The 17826-nt window shown below is 41.0% G+C and overlaps 1 protein-coding gene across 19 annotated transcripts in view; it reads left to right on the top strand.

The window, feature by feature from the left end:
- Positions 1-3919: 3919 nt before the first annotated feature.
- RGS22 (regulator of G protein signaling 22) overlaps positions 3920-17826 on the top strand; it is a 152817-nt gene continuing 138910 nt past the window's right edge. For 6 of the 19 annotated variants that reach the window (XM_073999209.1, XM_015455078.4, XM_073999203.1 and 3 more), the window contains exons 1-3: positions 3920-4072; positions 4567-4595; positions 16556-16618. In XM_073999209.1, coding sequence (XP_073855310.1) covers positions 4048-4072; positions 4567-4595; positions 16556-16618 — 117 coding nt within the window. In that variant the 5' untranslated portion in view covers positions 3920-4047. Of the gene's footprint in view, positions 4168-4566; positions 4596-16362; positions 16494-16555; positions 16619-17826 lie in introns of all 19 variants that reach the window. The other 13 variants (XM_045398549.3, XM_045398550.3, XM_045398552.3 and 10 more) reach the window with 4 other exon arrangements.

Genomic DNA, 17826 nt, shown 5'->3' with positions numbered 1-17826 from the left:
TACACTGGTTACTCTAGTTAGCAATTTGTCTAACCTTTTTTCAAGGTTCTTAGCTTCCTTGCATTAGGTTAGAACATGCTCCCTTAGTTCGGAGGAGTTTGTTATTACCCACCTTCTGAAGCCTATTTCTGTCAATTTGTCAAACTCATTCTCCATCCAGTTTTGTTCCCTTGCTGGCAAGGAGTTGTGATCCTTTACAGAAGAAGAGACGTTCTAGTTTTTGAAATTTTCAGCTTTTTTTGCACTGGTTTCTCCCCATCTTTGTGGATTTATCTACCTTTGGTCTTTGATGTTGGTGACCTTCAGATGAGGTCTTTGAGTGGACATGCTATTTCTTTCTGTTGGTTTTCCTTCTGACAGGCCCCTCTACTGCAGGTCTGCTGGAGTTTTCTGGAGGTCCACTCCTCACCCTGTTTGCCTGGGTATCACCAGCAGAGGCTGCAGAAGAGCAAAGATTGCTGCCTGACCTTTCCTCTGGAAGCTTAGTCCTAGAGGGGTCCCTGCCAGATGCCAGCCAGAGCTCTCCTGTATGAGGTGTCTGTCGGCCCCTACTGGGACGTGTCTCCCAGTCAGGATACACGGGGGTCAGGGACCCACTTGAGGAGGCAGTCTGACCCTTAGCTGAGCTAGAATGCTGTGCTGGGAGGTCTGTTGCTCTCTTCAGAGCTGTCAGGCAGGGAAATTTAAGTCTGCTGAAGCTGTGCCCCGAGCCACCCCTTTCTCCAGGTGCTCTGTCCCAGGGAGATGGGGGTTTTATCTGTAAGTCCCTGACTGGGGCTGCTGCATTTTTTTCAGAGATGTCCTGCCCAGAGAAGGGAAATCTGGCAGTCTGGCCACAGCAGCCTTGCTGAGGTGCAGTGGGATCCACCCACTTCTAACTTCCCAGTAGCTTTGTTTACACTGGGAGTGTAAAACCGCCTACTCAAACCTCAGCAATGGTGGACACCCCTCCCCCCACCAAGCTTGAGTGTCCCAGGTCGGTCTCAGACTACTGCCGTGCTGGCAGCGAGAATTTCAAGCCAGTGGATCTTAGTTTGCTGGGTTCTGGGAAGGTGGGACCCCCAAGCCAGGCCACTTGGCTCCCTGGCTTCAGCACCCCTTTCCAGGGGAGTGTACGGTTCTGTCTCACTGGTGTTCCAGGTGCCACTGGGGTACGGAAAAAAAGAACTCCTACAGCTAGTTTGGTGTCTTCTCAAATGGCCACCCAGTTTTGTGCTTGAAACCCAGGGCCCTGGTGGGGTAGGCACCAGAGGGAATCTCCTGGTTTGTGGGTCACAAACACCATGGGACAAGAGCAGTATCTGTGCTCTAGTTCCTCAGGCTCAGTCCCTCACGGCTTCCCTTGGGTGGGGGAGAAATTCCCCGACACCTTGCACTTCCTGGGTGAGGTGACGCCCCACCCTGCTTCGGCTTCCCCTCTGTGGGCTGTACCCACTGTCCAATCAGTTCCAATGAGATGAACTGCGTACCTCAGTTGGAAATGCAGACATCACCCTCCTTTAGTGTCCATCTTGCTGCGAGCTGCAGACCACAGCTGTTCCTATTCGGCCATCTTGCCAGCTGTCTTGGTCTTGGTGGTTTATCCAGCTTGCCATTCTGTGTCATTTAATTGGGGCATTTAGCCATTTACATTTAAGGTTAGTATTGTTATGTGTGGACTTGATCCTGTCTTCATAAAGGTAGCTGGATATTTTGCAGATTTGTTTATGTGGTTGCTTCATAGTGTCACTGGTCTGTGTACTTCATTCAGTGTTTTTTTGTTTGTTTTTTTTTACTGGCTGGTAATGGTTTTTCCTTTCCATATTTAGTGCTTCCTTCAGGAGCTCTTGCAAGGCAGGTTTGGTGGTGACAAATTCCCTCAGCATTTGCTTGTCTGAAGAGGATCTTATTACTTCTCCACTTATGAAGCTTATTTTGGCTGGATATGAAATTCTGGGTTGGAAATTCTGTTGAGAATGCCGAATACTGGCCCCCAATTTCTTCTAACTTGTAAAGTTTCCACTGAGACGTCCACTGATAGTCTGAGGGGTTTCCCTTTGTAGGTGACCTGGTCTTTTTCTCTGGCTGCCCTGAACATTTTTTCTAACATTTTGACCTTGGAGAATCTGATGATTATGCGTCTTGGGGTTGATCTTTTTATGGAGTATCTTTCTGGGGTTCTCTGCATTTCTTGAATTTGAATGTTGGCCTGTCTTGCTAGGTTGGTGACATTCTCCTGGATGGTATCCTGAAGTATGTTTTTCAATTTAGTTTAGGGTAATAGACTTCTTAAACTCTCTCTCAATGTGGTCCACTCACAGCTTTCTCCAACTCTGTTGATGGCAACTAAACTTTTCTGGCTGTTCAGACCAAATTCTGGAGTCATTCTCAACTACTTTGTTTCGCTCCCATGTCCAACTTGTCAGGAAATCCCCTTGGCTCTACTGTTAAAATGTCTGCAGAATCTATCTCAAACCTGTACTGTTTGTGCTGAACCACCCGGACTGAGCTACCATTAGCTCTTGCCCGCTTCGAGTCATGCTAATATTAATATATTCTCTAGACAACACCCAGAGTGATTCTTTCAAATAGAAATAAAGTCATGTCATTTCTCTGTTCAAACTCTGCTATGGTTTGCATTTCACTCAGAATGAAATCTGGAGTCCTTACCAAGGGCCCACAAAGCCCTTTGTGATTCGTTCCCCCACCCCCACCTCTCCCTTATCTTCTGCCAGTATCCCGTCACTTCATTTCGTCCTCTAATTTTGTCTGGCCAATATAGTGTTTATTTTTGTCTTTTCCTATGTAATAGGGAAAAGGCAATGAATATAACTAGATGGGAGTTACGGTTCCTTGCAATACAAGCACCCATTGTCTTATTCCTTCTTTTCTTAAGCATTCATATACCTGTGGGGCCCCTGCCAGCCTTGGAGTATTCCTACAATGTAGGAGGCAATTGTGAAGCCACCGAAGGTTTTAAGCAGGTCAGATTTGCATTCAGATGGATGATTTTGCATTCATCATGGAGAACGGGCTTAAACTGAACTCCACTGGAAGCAAAGACTGAAAAAAGCAGTTAGGAAGTTTTTACAGCAGTTCAGATGGAGCCTGTACTAAGGATCTTCTTACTAGCAGGAGCGGAGAGGAGACTCCAGATTTCAGAAACACTAAGGCAGAATAAGGAGAACCTAGTGCTTTACTGAATAAGAGGGTTGGGGGGCGGGAATAAGTTTTAGGGAAAAGCTCCCAGGTTTCTGGCTTGAGTCTTGCGTAACCTAACAGACGAAGGTACCACGTTAGGTGAACATGAGGCCTCCTCAGGTAATTTTTAAGCCTAGCTCTCTTCAAAATGCAGCAGTCCTAACTGGCACACACGTGTTGGGGAAGTTCGCGGTTCCTATAGGCCGCAAATTATTTAACTTTTTACACAAGCATTTCATACAACTGTGATGGAGATCAAGAGCTGTGTGTTGCGGGCCTCCTGAGGAATGATGAAAACTCGAGGCCCGAGTCTTCCCTGCTTCCTCCGCTTCCCGGGACCAGCCGCTCTGGCGGCCTCGCGCCCCGCGTGCCCGCGGCCTCTCCCTCCCGTGGAGCACCGCGTTTCTCTAGCCGGTGCTGTTTGGCTGTAGTGGAGGAAGAACGGGCCTGAACCGCGGTTCCACAGTAACGAATTAGCGGCCAGTCGGGTCTCGAGGGCCACAGGCTTCTCCAGGGCGCCCCTCCCGGGTGACTGCGCCGCGGATCTGCATGCGCGTCCGTCCCTAGTCCTCCGCGGCGCTGGCCCCTGCACAGAAGGAAGAGGAAGGGAGGGCAGGAGGCGGCTGGGTCCTTCCCATCGCGGCTTGGTAACCCTGAAAGGCGCCTGACAGGGCGGCCTCGGCCTCCCAAGGCGGCCGCATTGTCTAAGCTCCATAGCAACCCAGGCGCGTTGCGGGCCACACGAGCCGGCGTAGCTCCGGCGCCCGCGCGCCGCCGCCGCGTCGCTCCGGCCCTGACCCGCGCTGGGCCCGCGCGCTGGGGCCCTGACGGCCCGCGCGGGCTCCAGGAGCGGGCAGAGGCGACGGCATGCCCGTGAAGAGGCTCACAGCGGGTAGGTGGCGGCCCCACAGGGACGGAGGACCAGCCTGCGGCGTCCGGGCCGCACCACGCGCCAGCCTCTGGACTTTACCTCCTGCCCTCCTAGAGGTACCCCCGCTCCCAGACATGAGAAAAAAGGGCTTCACTGCCCTCCTGTTGGATTTCATGACGAATTTCACGTCCTCGCCGGTTTACGCTGGCACCGCATTATCTCGCTTAATTCTACATATTGTACGTAGAATAATAGAGGGTTCCATCTATAAAGAAGGGTAACTGCTGGGTCACGGTGAATTAGTGACCAGGCAGGATTCCAGAGGCCTTTCCTTCCCACTTCCACCTTGAATTCCAACTTAAAATGCAAGCCATGTACAGAGAATGAAGAGAGGGCCAGAGATATACTGAGCGTGCCCGTGTATAACATAGGGCTAGGTGCTGTCTCCCATGATTTCATTTACTCAAAGGAAATCAGTTTTGAGGGAGATAATGTAATATTTTGTCTTGTTTCAGAGCCACCAGCTATTACAGAAGAAGAATTTGTAAGTACGATTTCAAGGGGCTATTTTTTTTTTTTTGGCCTTTAAAAATATAGCAAATATTAGATCATAGAAGAAAGCTGTGTGTTTTCTTTCCTCCTTTTTGCCAGAGTTTTGGTTTAGAAACAATTGTAATAACTGTGTACAAGATTTTTTTGAATTCTCTATCTGGCACATTTTTAAGAAGGGGCCAGTTAATTTGTATGGTGGATGTTGTTCATCGTTAAAGTTCTTTCACATAGATGGCCTCATTTAATTTCTCTAAACTCTTTAATGACTCCATGAGAGGAAAGTTTTATCTCCATGGCTCTATTGTGATGTGGCTGTGCAGTTCCTGGTTGGAGTAAACAAAAGTAAATGGCATTGATGGATAAAGAGTGGTCAATTTATCATTCCTTTACAAATGTACTAAATACTCTCAGCTCAGACTTATAGAGAGGTTAAATAATAAAAGTACTTTGCTAAATATATCCTATATATTGTCATTTAGGTGAGTGCTACATTTAGGGTGGGTTCCATTGTAATTCCCATTGTATACAGTGGTTATGGAACTTGCCTGAGGTTACACAGACAAACATGAGGTGTCAGAACCTAATTCCTACCAAGGTCTGAGTCTGATTCCAAGAGCTCTAAGCACTTCCATTATTTATTTATGTCTTCCAGCACTTATGTTGGCTAATTATCTTATTTGCTTTTGGCTTTCAATCAACAAACATGAGTGATTGTATAGTCATAATGTGGTCCTAGATGCTGAGGTTAAGTCTCAAGAAGTTCACAGTATAGCAGGGCCTAACAGAGAAGAAAGGGCTAAGGCTGTGTGTGCTGGTGGCTTTCACATTCACCTTTCCAGAGCTCTGGTCCATTGCTGGGAGAGACAGACACACACACACGCACACATACACACATACACACACAGAGCCACTGAAGGTAGAGGTACACAGAGCAAGTCAGAAATTCCTCCCATCTTCTGGCCATGTTGGCAGAGCTCTGCTTTAAGAAAAAAAATACATTATACACACACACACACACACACACACACATATTTTGAGACAGGGTCTCCCTCTGTCACCCAGGCTGGAGTGTAGTGGCCCCATCACAGCTCCCTGCAGCCCTGACCTCCCTGGGCTCAGGTGATCTTCCTGGCTCAGCCATCTGAGTTGCTGGCACTATAGGCACATGCCAGCACACCTGGCTAATTTTTATATTTTTTGTAGAGACAGAGTTTCACCATGTTGCCCAGGCCAGTCTCAAATTCCTGGGCTCAAGCGATCCACCCACCTTGGCCTCCTGAAGTGCTAGGATTACAGACCCGAGCCACCATGCCAGGCCCAGCCACTCTGCTTTTAATGGGAAATTTCTTTAAGCTGCTCCAGGCCTTCCTGAACTACTCTTAGTTGCAGCAGGAGGTGAGCATTTCTGAAGCCAGCAAATTTTTTCCCATACTGCTGAAGAACACTCAACAACACGCCACTTACCGTTTGAGCAGTTCACCTAACCATTTTAGATGTTGGCCCCATCCTTGAACTCATGATAGCTTGAAGACTCTAGGCGTTCCCTTTCTCTTGGCTTAATTTCACTGTCTCCGAGTTCTCTTATCTTTCATTATTATTCCCCCTTTCTGGCTTCTCTTTTTCTTTTCTCATGAAAGTACTGACCTTCAGGATTCTGTTCTCTGGGCTTTCTCTGGGTGAGCTCCTCTTCTCCTATAGCTTCAGTACCGCTGTTTCGTGGGACTTCCACATCTCCACAACTCCAGTCCAGACACCACTTTTAATGCCAGCTCTATATATCCAGTGGGTTATTGGGACTCTTCATCATCTGAATGTCTGTGTCAACAGTCTAAACTGAACCCTCCTCAGGCCCCCCGACCCCATGCTGTTTTTCCTCCACTTCTTATTTTGGTTTGTGGTGCCACTGGCCAGTCACTCAAAGCCTTGCTTCCCTTTTCTTCATCCCCTGCCTGCAATCATTTACCAAGCTCTTTTCGTAGCCATATCTTTTTCTCCATCCACACAACTACTGTCTCATTTCAGGCCCCCACCCTGGGCCTGGACTTTGGTAGTAATCCTAACTGATGTCATTGCCTCCAATATTCCTTCTGCCAACTCCAATTTTTCTTTATCTAAAGCGTAAAATTCAAGCTCCTGAGCATCACTTGTATTAGATTACTCCCTATTCCTTTGCTCTGTCTGCCTTTAGATTTTTCCCTTTCCTGTCACTCTTACCCTGGCTATCAGATTGCTATTAATTTTTTAAAACATTACCATGTTACTAGCTTGCTCAGAGCTTTTATTAATAGCTAGTATTTATTGAATGCTGACCACATACTAGCTACTAACAACCCTATTAGGTGCTAACCACATACTAGCTACTAACAACACTATTAGGTGGTTATTACTGCCCACATTTCACAGAAGAGGAGGTCGAAGTTCACAGTGGTTAACTAAATGGGCCTGAGGCCGCATATCTCGTAACTGGTAAAGCCGAAATGTCAAATGCTTTGCTTTAAGCCTTCAAAACCTTTTCTATAACTTTTCAGCCTTCTTTAACCTTATCTCCCAATGCTTTGCTCTGTGATAAAGACAACATTCTTACTGTTTTTGGTTTCGTTTATAAACTACATCCACATGCCTCCTGCCCCAGCCAAACTATACCCCACTTTTCTCCTTGCCTTTGCTGTCAAATTTTGTCTCAGTTGCCCTTCCCCATCTATTTCACAATCTTGCACATTCTTCAAGGCCCAGCTAATCTCCTCCATTAAGCCTTTCCAACTAACATCATCCAGACTGCCTGTGAGCTCTGAGCAGCTTTTAGCTGAGAGCAGTTTATAACCAGATTCTCAAATTCACATGCTCAACCAAGTATTGTCTATAGATTAAATAATTAACATGTCTTGCACATGTATTTACCCGTTTTTCCAAAGTGTGAAAGTATTGTTCTCATTAATAAATTACATATTCTTAGGAAAAATGTGTCAGGGACCTGTAGTTCCCCAAACTCCATTCTCTCCTTTTCCATAGTAGATATTAGAACCATTGCTATCCCAGGTTAAGACTACGTTTTCTAGTTTCCCTTACAGCCAAATGTGTTTATGGAACCAAATTCTGGCCAATACGATGTAAGCAGAAGTGTTGTGTCCTACTTCTCTGGAGAGCTGATGTTTATAGAGATCAAATAACGGACCCTTAGGTCACACAGCTAGTAATTAGTTGAGCCACATTTAGAAGCTGGGCTATTCTAACTTTAATACTTACATAAGTGTAGAAGGAAAGAATGAACCCTTTTTCTTCTTTTCTGCCGGCTGGAATAAAGTTGTGATGCTGGAGCTAAAGCAGTCATCTTAGATCATGAGGTGGACCTGGCATCTTGAGGATGGCAGAGACATAAGATCAGAGGGGCCTGGGTCCCTGATATTTGGGAAGCCGCAATACCTTATGATTAATGCCTTATGATTACAACTGCTTATGATTGAGAAAAATATTTTATTATTTTATTTAAGTAGTTTTCTGTTTTTTGTTTTTTTGGTTTTGTGCTCCTGTGTTCATACCAACTTTTTTTTCATATTGTATTTTCTCAGTGGATCTAAAAGTACAATGCTGTTGTGGACACCCGCAAAATAATATTTGAAACTTAACATGGTGTCTTCATCCTCAAAGGATAGAATAACTCATTTAGAATAAAGTATTTGTTTGTCAGGGACACATACCTTGTATATATTTTTAATTTTTTACCTAGGTATAAGGTACACATTGAGAAAGTTTAAAGTGAGAGTGAATTACAAAATTTACACATTAAAATTTAGGGCTGGGCACAGTGGCTCATGCCTATAATCCCAGCACTTTGGGAGGTCAAGGTGGGGCGGATCACAAAGTCAGGAGATTGAGACCATCCTGGTTAGCACAGTGAATCCTTGTCTCTACTAAAAATACAAAAAAAAAAAAAAATTAGCCAGGAGTGCCTGTAGTCTCAGCTACTCGGGAGGCTGAGGCAGGAGAATTGCTTGAACCCAGAAGTCAGAGGTTTCAGTGAGCCAAGATCACACCACCACACTCCAGCCTGGGCAACAGAGCGAGACTCCATCTCAAAAAAATAAAATAAAATAAAAATAAAAATTTAGGAGTCACTCTCGCTTTAAACTTACAGCTAAAGTAAGGTGTAAGGTACACATTCAGAAAGTTTAAAGTGAGAGTGACTCTTAAATTTTTTTATCATTAAAATAGAGTGCATTAATAGTAAAGATTTAAGTACCTGACTTTTATATTCAAAATAATATCTTTTTCTTGTACCTTAAAAGTAGTTTGTTTGTCACTATGCAAGTAAGTGTGCCAGGCTTCAAAAAAAGTCTTTATCAAGTCTTCCATCAAAAAATTGAATCCAGGAAAGAAAATTCTTTATGGAGTAAAAACATTGTAGTGTAATGATCTATTTTGTTGAAGGTTTTCTGATTTAGAAAACCCACAGTTTTATTAACTCTAAAAGCAGATTGAAAGCTGTTTAAAAAAGGAAAAGTTAAAAAAGAGAATACCTTGTAATCTTACCATCAAATTAAGATAAACTTTAGCTTTAAGCAGTATTTACTTGTATTTTACTTGTTAAAAATGGTATTCATTTTTAGCTAATTTTTAGTCTGTTCAAATTTCTATTTTGTTATTTTTACAGGTTGAATGAAATTATAATAAACATAGGGTATTTCTCAAGCATGAGGACATTCTCATTATTTTAACATACAGTAACATAGTTGGCTCTCCATATCCATGGATTCCACATTTGTGGATTCAACCGAACTTGGATTGAAAATATTCAGAAAAAGGCCAGGTGCAGTGGCTCACACCTGTAACCCCAGCACTTTGGGAGGCCGTTGCGGGTGGATCACCTGAGGTCAGGAGTTCGAGACCAGCCTGGCCAATGTGGTGAAACTGCGTCTCTACCAAAAATACAAAAATTAGCTGGATGTGATGGCATATGCCTGTAGTCCCAGCCACTTGGGAGGCTGAAGCAGGAGAATCGCTTGAACCTGGGAGGTGGAGGTTGCAGTGAGCCCAGATCACACCATTGCACTCCAGCCTTGGTGACAGAGTGAGACTCTGTCTCAAAAAAAAAAAAAAATTTCAGAAAAAAATACAAACTTTAAAAATATAGGATAACAACCATTTACATAACATTTACATTGTATTAGGTATTGTAAGAAATCTAGAGATGATTTAAAGTACATGGGAGGATGGGTGTAGGTTATATGCAAATACTATGCCCTTTTATATGAGGGACTTGAGTATCCCCAGATTTCAGTATCTGTGGGGGGTCCTGGAACCAATCTCCAGTGGATACCAAGGGACAACTGTATAGAAAAAAGGTCCATAATTCCAGTCCTCATAAACATGACTAATTACTTGGCAATTAATGACCACTTGGTGTTTTTTTTTTCAAATAAAATATGTTAAATTATACATAATTGGGTTAAATGAACAGTGAGAGCCTACTGGGGCTGACACACTAGGCAGCTTTATATGGAAACACTGGAAGGCAGGGCTAGACCTAAGTACCACCCCTACTTTCTCCTGTTCTTGTTTCTTTAAGAGGTTGCAGAGCTAGCGGCCAGAAGTGTTGTGAACAAGTCTTTAGGAAACTAAGACAGGTCCCAGAGGTCCTTTGTAAAGTGTTAGGCTATTTGGAATTCTTTCATCTCTATGGAATCCTTTACTCTGGGTAGGAATCAAATTCTCTGATGCTTTTTTGGAACTACAGAAACTGTTAGCAGTCCTATTGTTAAGTTAGTAAATAACTTTAAGCAACTTTTTCAAGGTATGGCCATATTAGACACTACGGGGTATAAACATTATTATTAATCCCCAAAGTAGCATACCTTCTGATCAGAGAGATGGCCTTTAATATGAAACAGTAAAAGGATAAGCAGTTAAGTGTTAAGTGTGAGGTTTGAATCGAAAGTACATCGGGATTTAGAGAAGTTTGCCACATCCTCTTTTTAACCGTATAGAATGGGAGAAAAGGTGACCAAGGGTGTGAGATACTCTCTGCTTTAAATGAATATATTGAGTTGTAAAGATCTTTTTTTTTTTTTTTTTTTTTTTGAGACAGAGTCTTGCTCTGGCGCCCAGGCTGGAGGGCAGTGGCGCGATCTTTGCAGTGAGTTGTAAAGATCTTTGTACAAGGAGAAAACCTTAGGGTATTTGTGCCTAATGAATTGTCTTAAGCCTAGTAGGTATAATTCGAGATATGACTGGATAAAAGCGAGTCCAGGCCAGGCGCTGTGGCTCACACCTGTAATCCCAGCACTTTGGGAGGCTGAGGTGGGTGGATCATGAGGTCAGGAGATTCAGACTATCCTGGCCAACATGGTGAAACCCTGTCTCTACTAAAAATACAAAAATTAGCTGGGCGTGGTGGCACGTGCCTATAGTCCCAGCTACTCAGGAGGCTGAGGCAGGAGAATCTCTTGAACCTGGGAGGCGGAGGTTGCAGTGAGCTGAGATTGTGCCACTGCACTCCAGCCTGGTGACAGAGTAAGATTCCATCTCAATAAAATAAAATAAAATAAAATAAAATAAAATAAAAGTGGCGGGGGGAAGGGGTTGGGGCGTCCAGAGCTTCCTTCACCTTCTCAAGTCTTTTGTGTACTTGTTGAGAGAGAGAGACAGAGAGAAGGAAAGGGAAGGGGAGAAGAGAAAAGAAGGGAGGTAAAGGAAGGGGAGGGGAGGGGAGGGGAGGGGAAGAGAGAGGAGGGGAGGGCAGGAGAGGACAGGACAGAAGCCCGATGGAAAAGTACTTCTGGATAGATACTGATGTAATCTGTGATGATAACCTTTGGAGGATAAAAGCAGAGTCCATACTTTTGCTCCTTATTGCATGAACCATTTTAATATCTTCCTCTTTCATAGACTTCATTTATAGAAAATATAATTTTGCAAACCAGTGGGGATCTGATACATGGGCTTTTGGTTTTCAAATGTCAAAAATGCCTTGATCTAGGCAAGCTATACTTTCAACAAGATGTGCTGTGGAGCTTGTCTCACCTTGTATTCTCTTTTTCTGACTCTTTTTCTCTTTTGACAGTATCTCTTCTTTTAATTAGTATTATTTGTTAGAGTTTTTTTTTTTTTTTAAGTTATTAGTCTTTTCTCTTTAGGTTTTGTGTCCTCAGTGTAATCTTTCAATTATTCAGTAAAAAATGTTGTAAACGTTTACTATCTAAAGGCATTGAAAAAATTAAAAGAATAAATAGGAAGCAGCCCTTTTCCTCCAGAAGTTCACAATCCAGGATGAGACATGTAAACAATTACAGTATGAAGTGATAAAGGTTTTTATAGGGGAAATACAAATGACCACTACTCCAGACTTCTGGAGAAGAAAAAAGATGGGTACATGAATAAGAGGGAAAATTTTTCTGGGCAGAATAATCACCATGTGCCAAGGTGCGGAACTATAAAAAAATTGCTATGACTACAGCGTGTAGTATGAGATAAGGCTGGACAGTGGGCAGGAGCCAAATTGCATTCACCATAAGCCCTTTTTGTGGTAGAAAAGGATTGGAGACTGGGGGAACAAATGGATCCCTTGTATTAAATGAGGTGTGGCTAGGAAGACTGACCCATAGGGTGGTACGGATAAGAAAGAATAGGAAAGATGAGGTTTGGCATATGATGGATAGGATGGTGAACCAGAGGTCAGTCCCTTGGTAGATAGGATTCCAGAGTAGTAGTCAGAAGATGGTCAGATAACCAGGAATTTATTCTAGAGGCAATGATGCTGATTTGAGAATCTGTTATTTAATACACAGAAGGCTAAGAAGCCTGTCCATAATGTGCAGAGAAACTTGATCTTATTTCCTTGTAATAAGGCCCCCCTCCAAACATTTACTAGGAAAAAATTTAAACATGTAAGGATTAAAAGAATTGTATAGTGAACACCGATATACCTACCACTAAGATTTCACAATTTTTGTTACATTTGTTTTTTCACATAGCTGGCCTATCTCATCATCCATCCATCAGTCCATCTTATTTTTTATGCATTTTAAAGTAAGTTACAGACATTGATAAACTTCACCTCTAAATACTTCATGAGTATCATGAACTATTAATAGTATTCAATATTAGTTTATGATTCTTTTGTTGATGCAAAATTTATACACTGAAATGCAAACATTTAAAGAATAATTTGGTGAATTTTGACAAATGTATACACCTGTGTAATCCAAACTCCAATGCATATGTAGAACATTTTCATGTCCTAGAAAGTTCTTCAAGCTCCTTCTCACTTGATTCTTGCCCCCATTCCCCAGAGACACCTACTATGCTGTCTTGCTTTCTGGCCTCTCTCCTTTGCTCATGCGTTTCTCTGTGTACTCAGCATTATTACCCCTCATATTTATATTTCTAAATACAGAATTTGAAGTTATTTGAAATGCATTTCAAAGGCCATTTTTCCCACTTGAGTCTATTCTGATTCTTCTTACCAGATAACATCTTTCCTTCCTTTGGAAGAAACAGTTTATATTGTAATTCTCTTATGGCATGTATCATATTCTTTCTTGGACTGTGGGTTTTTTGTCTTCTTATTTCCTCTTCCTTGCTTATAATGTCTTTGTATATCTTGCATCTTTTAGAGTTGTAAAGAAATTGGACTGAGTGTGGTGGCTCATGCTTGTAATCCCAGCACTTTGGGAGGTCTAGGTGGGAGGATTGCTTGAGCCCAGGAGTTCAAGACCAGCATAGGCAATATAGTGAGACCCTGTCTCTACAAAAAAAAAAAAAAAAAAAAAAAATTTTTAAATTAGTTAAGCACCTAAGTGACAGAGCAAGACCCTGTCTCAAAAAAAAAAAAAAAAAAAAATTGTAGTTAATCTGATTTGAAGTTGCGGCAAAATAACTTTAAGCAAAAAATTTTACCTACCATAATTAGCAAGCACACATAAACTATTTTGTTAACCCTCTTTCAGTAAGACATTTGAGAAGTTTGGACTAAAAATGGAAAAGCTGACTTCATTTTCACAGATGGCACACCTGTAATACATAAAAAAAAAAAAAAAACGGGTTTCAAGAGTACATTCAATTCTGAAGAAGTGTTCCTACCTTCATTCAACAGAGAATCTGTGTTGCAAATTTTGCAGTCAGGTTTATGGAATGATGTAATGGAGGAAATGATTCTAACTCAGTTTTCTTCTTGATTATACCATTAACCATCACCAGTTTATTGATTATTTGGAAGATGTTAAACCTAAGCATAGAGACTTAGAGCATTTTAATATAGCCAAGTAATGGGATTGTGGAAACTCTGAGAGTAACTGAGTTACTTCTTCAGCTCAAGGCCTTAATTTTTTTTTTTTTTTTTTTTTTAAATTAAAGGGTTTGTGGTGTAAAGGGCTTATCAGATACTCATGGGTTTACAAGACTGCTTACTGATGTGACAAGATATTTTGAACACATTGAACTAGAAACTACAGTGGGAAAATAGGTTCTTTTATTTACTAAGAGAAGGACAAGCCTTTCCACTCAAGTGCCACATGTGGGTGAGCAGATCGTACTTGGAGGCAGCGCTTATTTCCCATTGTGTAACTACCCAATATCAACGCAACTGCTGAGGTTTGATATTGATAGAAATTAAGGCACAATTTTAGAAAAGAAATATTGATTTTGATGTATTTGATAATACCTGAGGTTTTCATAGTTTTCTGTAAGTGCAAACCAAAGGATATGACTGAATGCCTAGGAAATGTCAAGTCACCAAGGGGTTAGAGCAGTGCTACTGCTGCCACCTGAGAACTCTTACCAGTCCCTGGTGAGATGAGCTGAGCTCAGGAATCTAGAGTAAACTTTGAAAACCTTTATGGCAGTTTGACAGAGTATATTTATATCTGTTGAATTTAATAACAAAAAAATTGGGATTGCCGTATGTATCTTCTATTTCATTTTCTAATTATTCATTCAAAGTTATCTATCTGAAATAGGTTAAGGAAAAAAACAAAAAACAGGGCTGGGCATGGTGGCTCATGCTTGTAATCCCAGCACTTTAGGAGGCCGAGGCGGGCAGATCACTTGAGGCCAGGACTTCGAGACCAGCCTGGGCAACATGGTGAAACCTTGTCTCTACAAAAAATACAGAAATTAGCCGGGCATGGTGGTGGGCGCCTGTAGTCCCAGATAGGAGGCAGAGGCATGATAATCACTTGAACCCAGGAGGCGGAGATTGCAGTGAGCTGAGATCACGCCTCTGCACTCCAGCCTGGGTGACAGGGCAAGACCTTGTCTTAAAACAAAAACAAAACGAGTATCTCCTCTCAGATAGTTCATTGAATTAGAATCTTTTAGAAGTGCAGGACATCTGGAAATGAATATATGAATCTGGAAATTAGAAATTTCAGGCAGTGTGGCAATTCTAGACAATACTTAGGTCCACCTGGTGCTATGAAATACATATTCTGTATTATGACTAAAAATTAAAAATGAAATGTATACTTTAGAAAAACTAACAAGGGATTGTATTGCACTACTGTATGTTATTTAAGATATACACTGTTCACATCTGTGGATTTCTGATCATGTGATCCAGTACTGCCAAATTTGGCCACCCTTATTGTAGCACAATGCCTTCTACCCAGAATTCAGATGTTTTCTCATAAGAGTTAGCAAAAACTAGATAGTCCACTAAATACAGTTGGAATTATTAAAGTAACTTTGGAAGGTAAAGTCTGATAGGTTATTAAATGGCTTGTAGTTTCCCCCAAAAGGATATCTGCCTTGTTCTGCTTTGTTAGACTTTGCCAATCAGGACTTTCTTTGAGCACGTGCTACTAAGGTACTACTACTAAGGTAGTAAATTTATTAAATCCTTAGTTTGTTGTTATTTTAATCAGTTGAAATTTTTAGAAAACTAAATCTTTTGTTTTGAGGTTTCTAGTAAGTTTCTTGATATAAATTCTATAAGTGATTGTTTATAACTCTCTTCTGATGCTGCAATTACTTAAAGAAATTGCCCTGAAAATCTACTTCCCAAAATAGGTGCAATATGCTATAGTGTCTTCCTTATAGCACTATATACTTCAGTACATTTTAAAACATTGGCCAGTATAAAAAGAAAGTAATCAGCCATATGGAAATAATAGCATTGTGTCATATTGTCAACTTTCATGTTAGATTTGCAAAATTGAAATATAATTATGAATAACAAAATAAACACATGTACCATATAACAGTTATGCCATGATGTGCTTTTGACATAATGGAAACAATTACTAATAAAATAAGGTGTCTTAGGATTTGGAAGAGAGATTTTGTTCTTGGCAGTGGCTTTTCAATTTTGCCAATTTGAAAAGTGGCTATGTTGGTGGATGAGATAGTTATGGAAAAAATGTACGCAATCTTTATTCTTAGAACACATGCATTGTCAAAGTTTCCTCATGCAAAAGTGAAGCAAGATCCAGATTAAAAAATGTATCTCATTCTGGGGTGGCGGGGCAGTACAACATTTTCTTCACTTCTTTTATCACTTCCATTGGGCAATTTAAGAAATTTACATGCTCAATTTCATTTGGGCTCCAAACACTGCTTCTTGTTGACTCTGCCTTTATTTTTATGAAATATATATATATTTAAATAAGTCTGTGTGAAACTTACCATGTGGTGGTATTATTTTGTATTTGTTGATTTTCATTTAAGTGCTGTGCTATATTTTTCATGTGTTCTGTTTTCCAACTAAGTATAGTAGCAAAGTGTTTTAAGAATATGCTCCCTTCTGTTTTCTTATTTTTTCCTTTCAGAGATTGGAAGGAAACTATAAAACACTATAAACTGTGTCCAGTTTATAGTGAGGGTTCACTGTTTACTGACTAAAAGAGATTTGAAGATCTACGTGATGATAAATTCATAGCAGAATTAGAGAATAATATAGGTATGATTTAAAACATTGTTGTATAATTATAATACTGTGTTTTTATGTTTTTTTTTTTGCAGGAAGATTCTCTGGCAACAGATGATTTCCTTGTAGACTACTTTAATGAATTTCTAAGCCTTCCAGTGAGTTTATTATTATGATCTATCGAATACATATTATGAAAGCAAAATATTTTAATCACTGAATTATCTTGTGAGACCAATTTATCAGGGATAATGCTTTTTAAAAAATATTAAAGCATTTAGGTAAAGGTTTTATCTTTTTATATAATCATTTGGATTTGAATCATATTTAGAAATTATTCTTATTGAAGAAAGCTGGAGTTTTTCTAACCATTATAAGGCATTCTGTACAAACTCTGGTTCAGCTGTATTTGGCACCATGTTAGGCTTTTTCTTTCTTTCTTTCTTTATTTTGAGACTGTGTGTCACTGTGTCACCCACACTGGAGTACAGTGGTATGATCATGGCTCACTGCAGCCTTGACTTCCCAAACTCAAGCGATCCTCCCGCCTCCCAAGTAGCTGGAACTGCAGGCATGTGCCATAACGCCCAGCTAACATGTTAGACTTTTGACAGAGGTGATAAGGACAAAATATCAAAAAAGTCAGGGAACTAATTTCTTGCTTTCAAGCAATTATTTTCATCCTCTTGGATAGATCTTAAAGTGGAATTTGTATTTAAGGCAACTAGAGTTTTATATCAGTAGTAAATAGGACTTGGCACACTGTCGTTGGTGTAACATAGATGGATGCCAATTAATAGTTTCAGTCATAGACAGCAGTAACATATATTGTGAGTATTAAGGGATGTCCTAGTCCATATAGTCTATGCTGCTATAACAGAATAACTAAGATTGGGTAATGTATAAGGAGTGGAAATTTATTTGGCTGACAGTTCTGGAAGTTGAAAAGTCCAAGATCAAGGGGCTGCATCTGGTGAGGGCCTTCCTCCCACATCATGCCATGGTGGAAGGGCAAACAGAGATTAAGAGAATGAGGGAGAAAGAGGGGCACTGACCTCACTTTTATAACAAACTTTAAACAAATTTTATAACACTCTCTTGATAACCAACCTACTCTCAAGATAATAACATTAATCCATTCAGGAGAGCAGAGCCCTCTTGACCTAATCACTTCTTTTTAGGCTCCACCTTCCAACACTGTTGCATTGGGAATTAAGTTTTCAACACGTAAAATTTGGGGGACACATTCAAACTGCAGCAAGGAATTGGGGAAAAGTGAAATGAGGGGTCATAAAAAGACCTATCTTGAATGGAAATAAAGTTAATAAGGAATGCTGGTTAAATGACATATAAGAAAAGGTTTCTG

The sequence above is a fragment of the Macaca fascicularis genome, chromosome 8 (assembly GCF_037993035.2).
Source record: "Macaca fascicularis isolate 582-1 chromosome 8, T2T-MFA8v1.1".
Lineage (NCBI taxonomy): Eukaryota > Metazoa > Chordata > Mammalia > Primates > Cercopithecidae > Macaca > Macaca fascicularis.
Note: the sequence above shows the minus strand (reverse complement) of the source record. Positions and strands in the feature narration are given on the sequence as shown.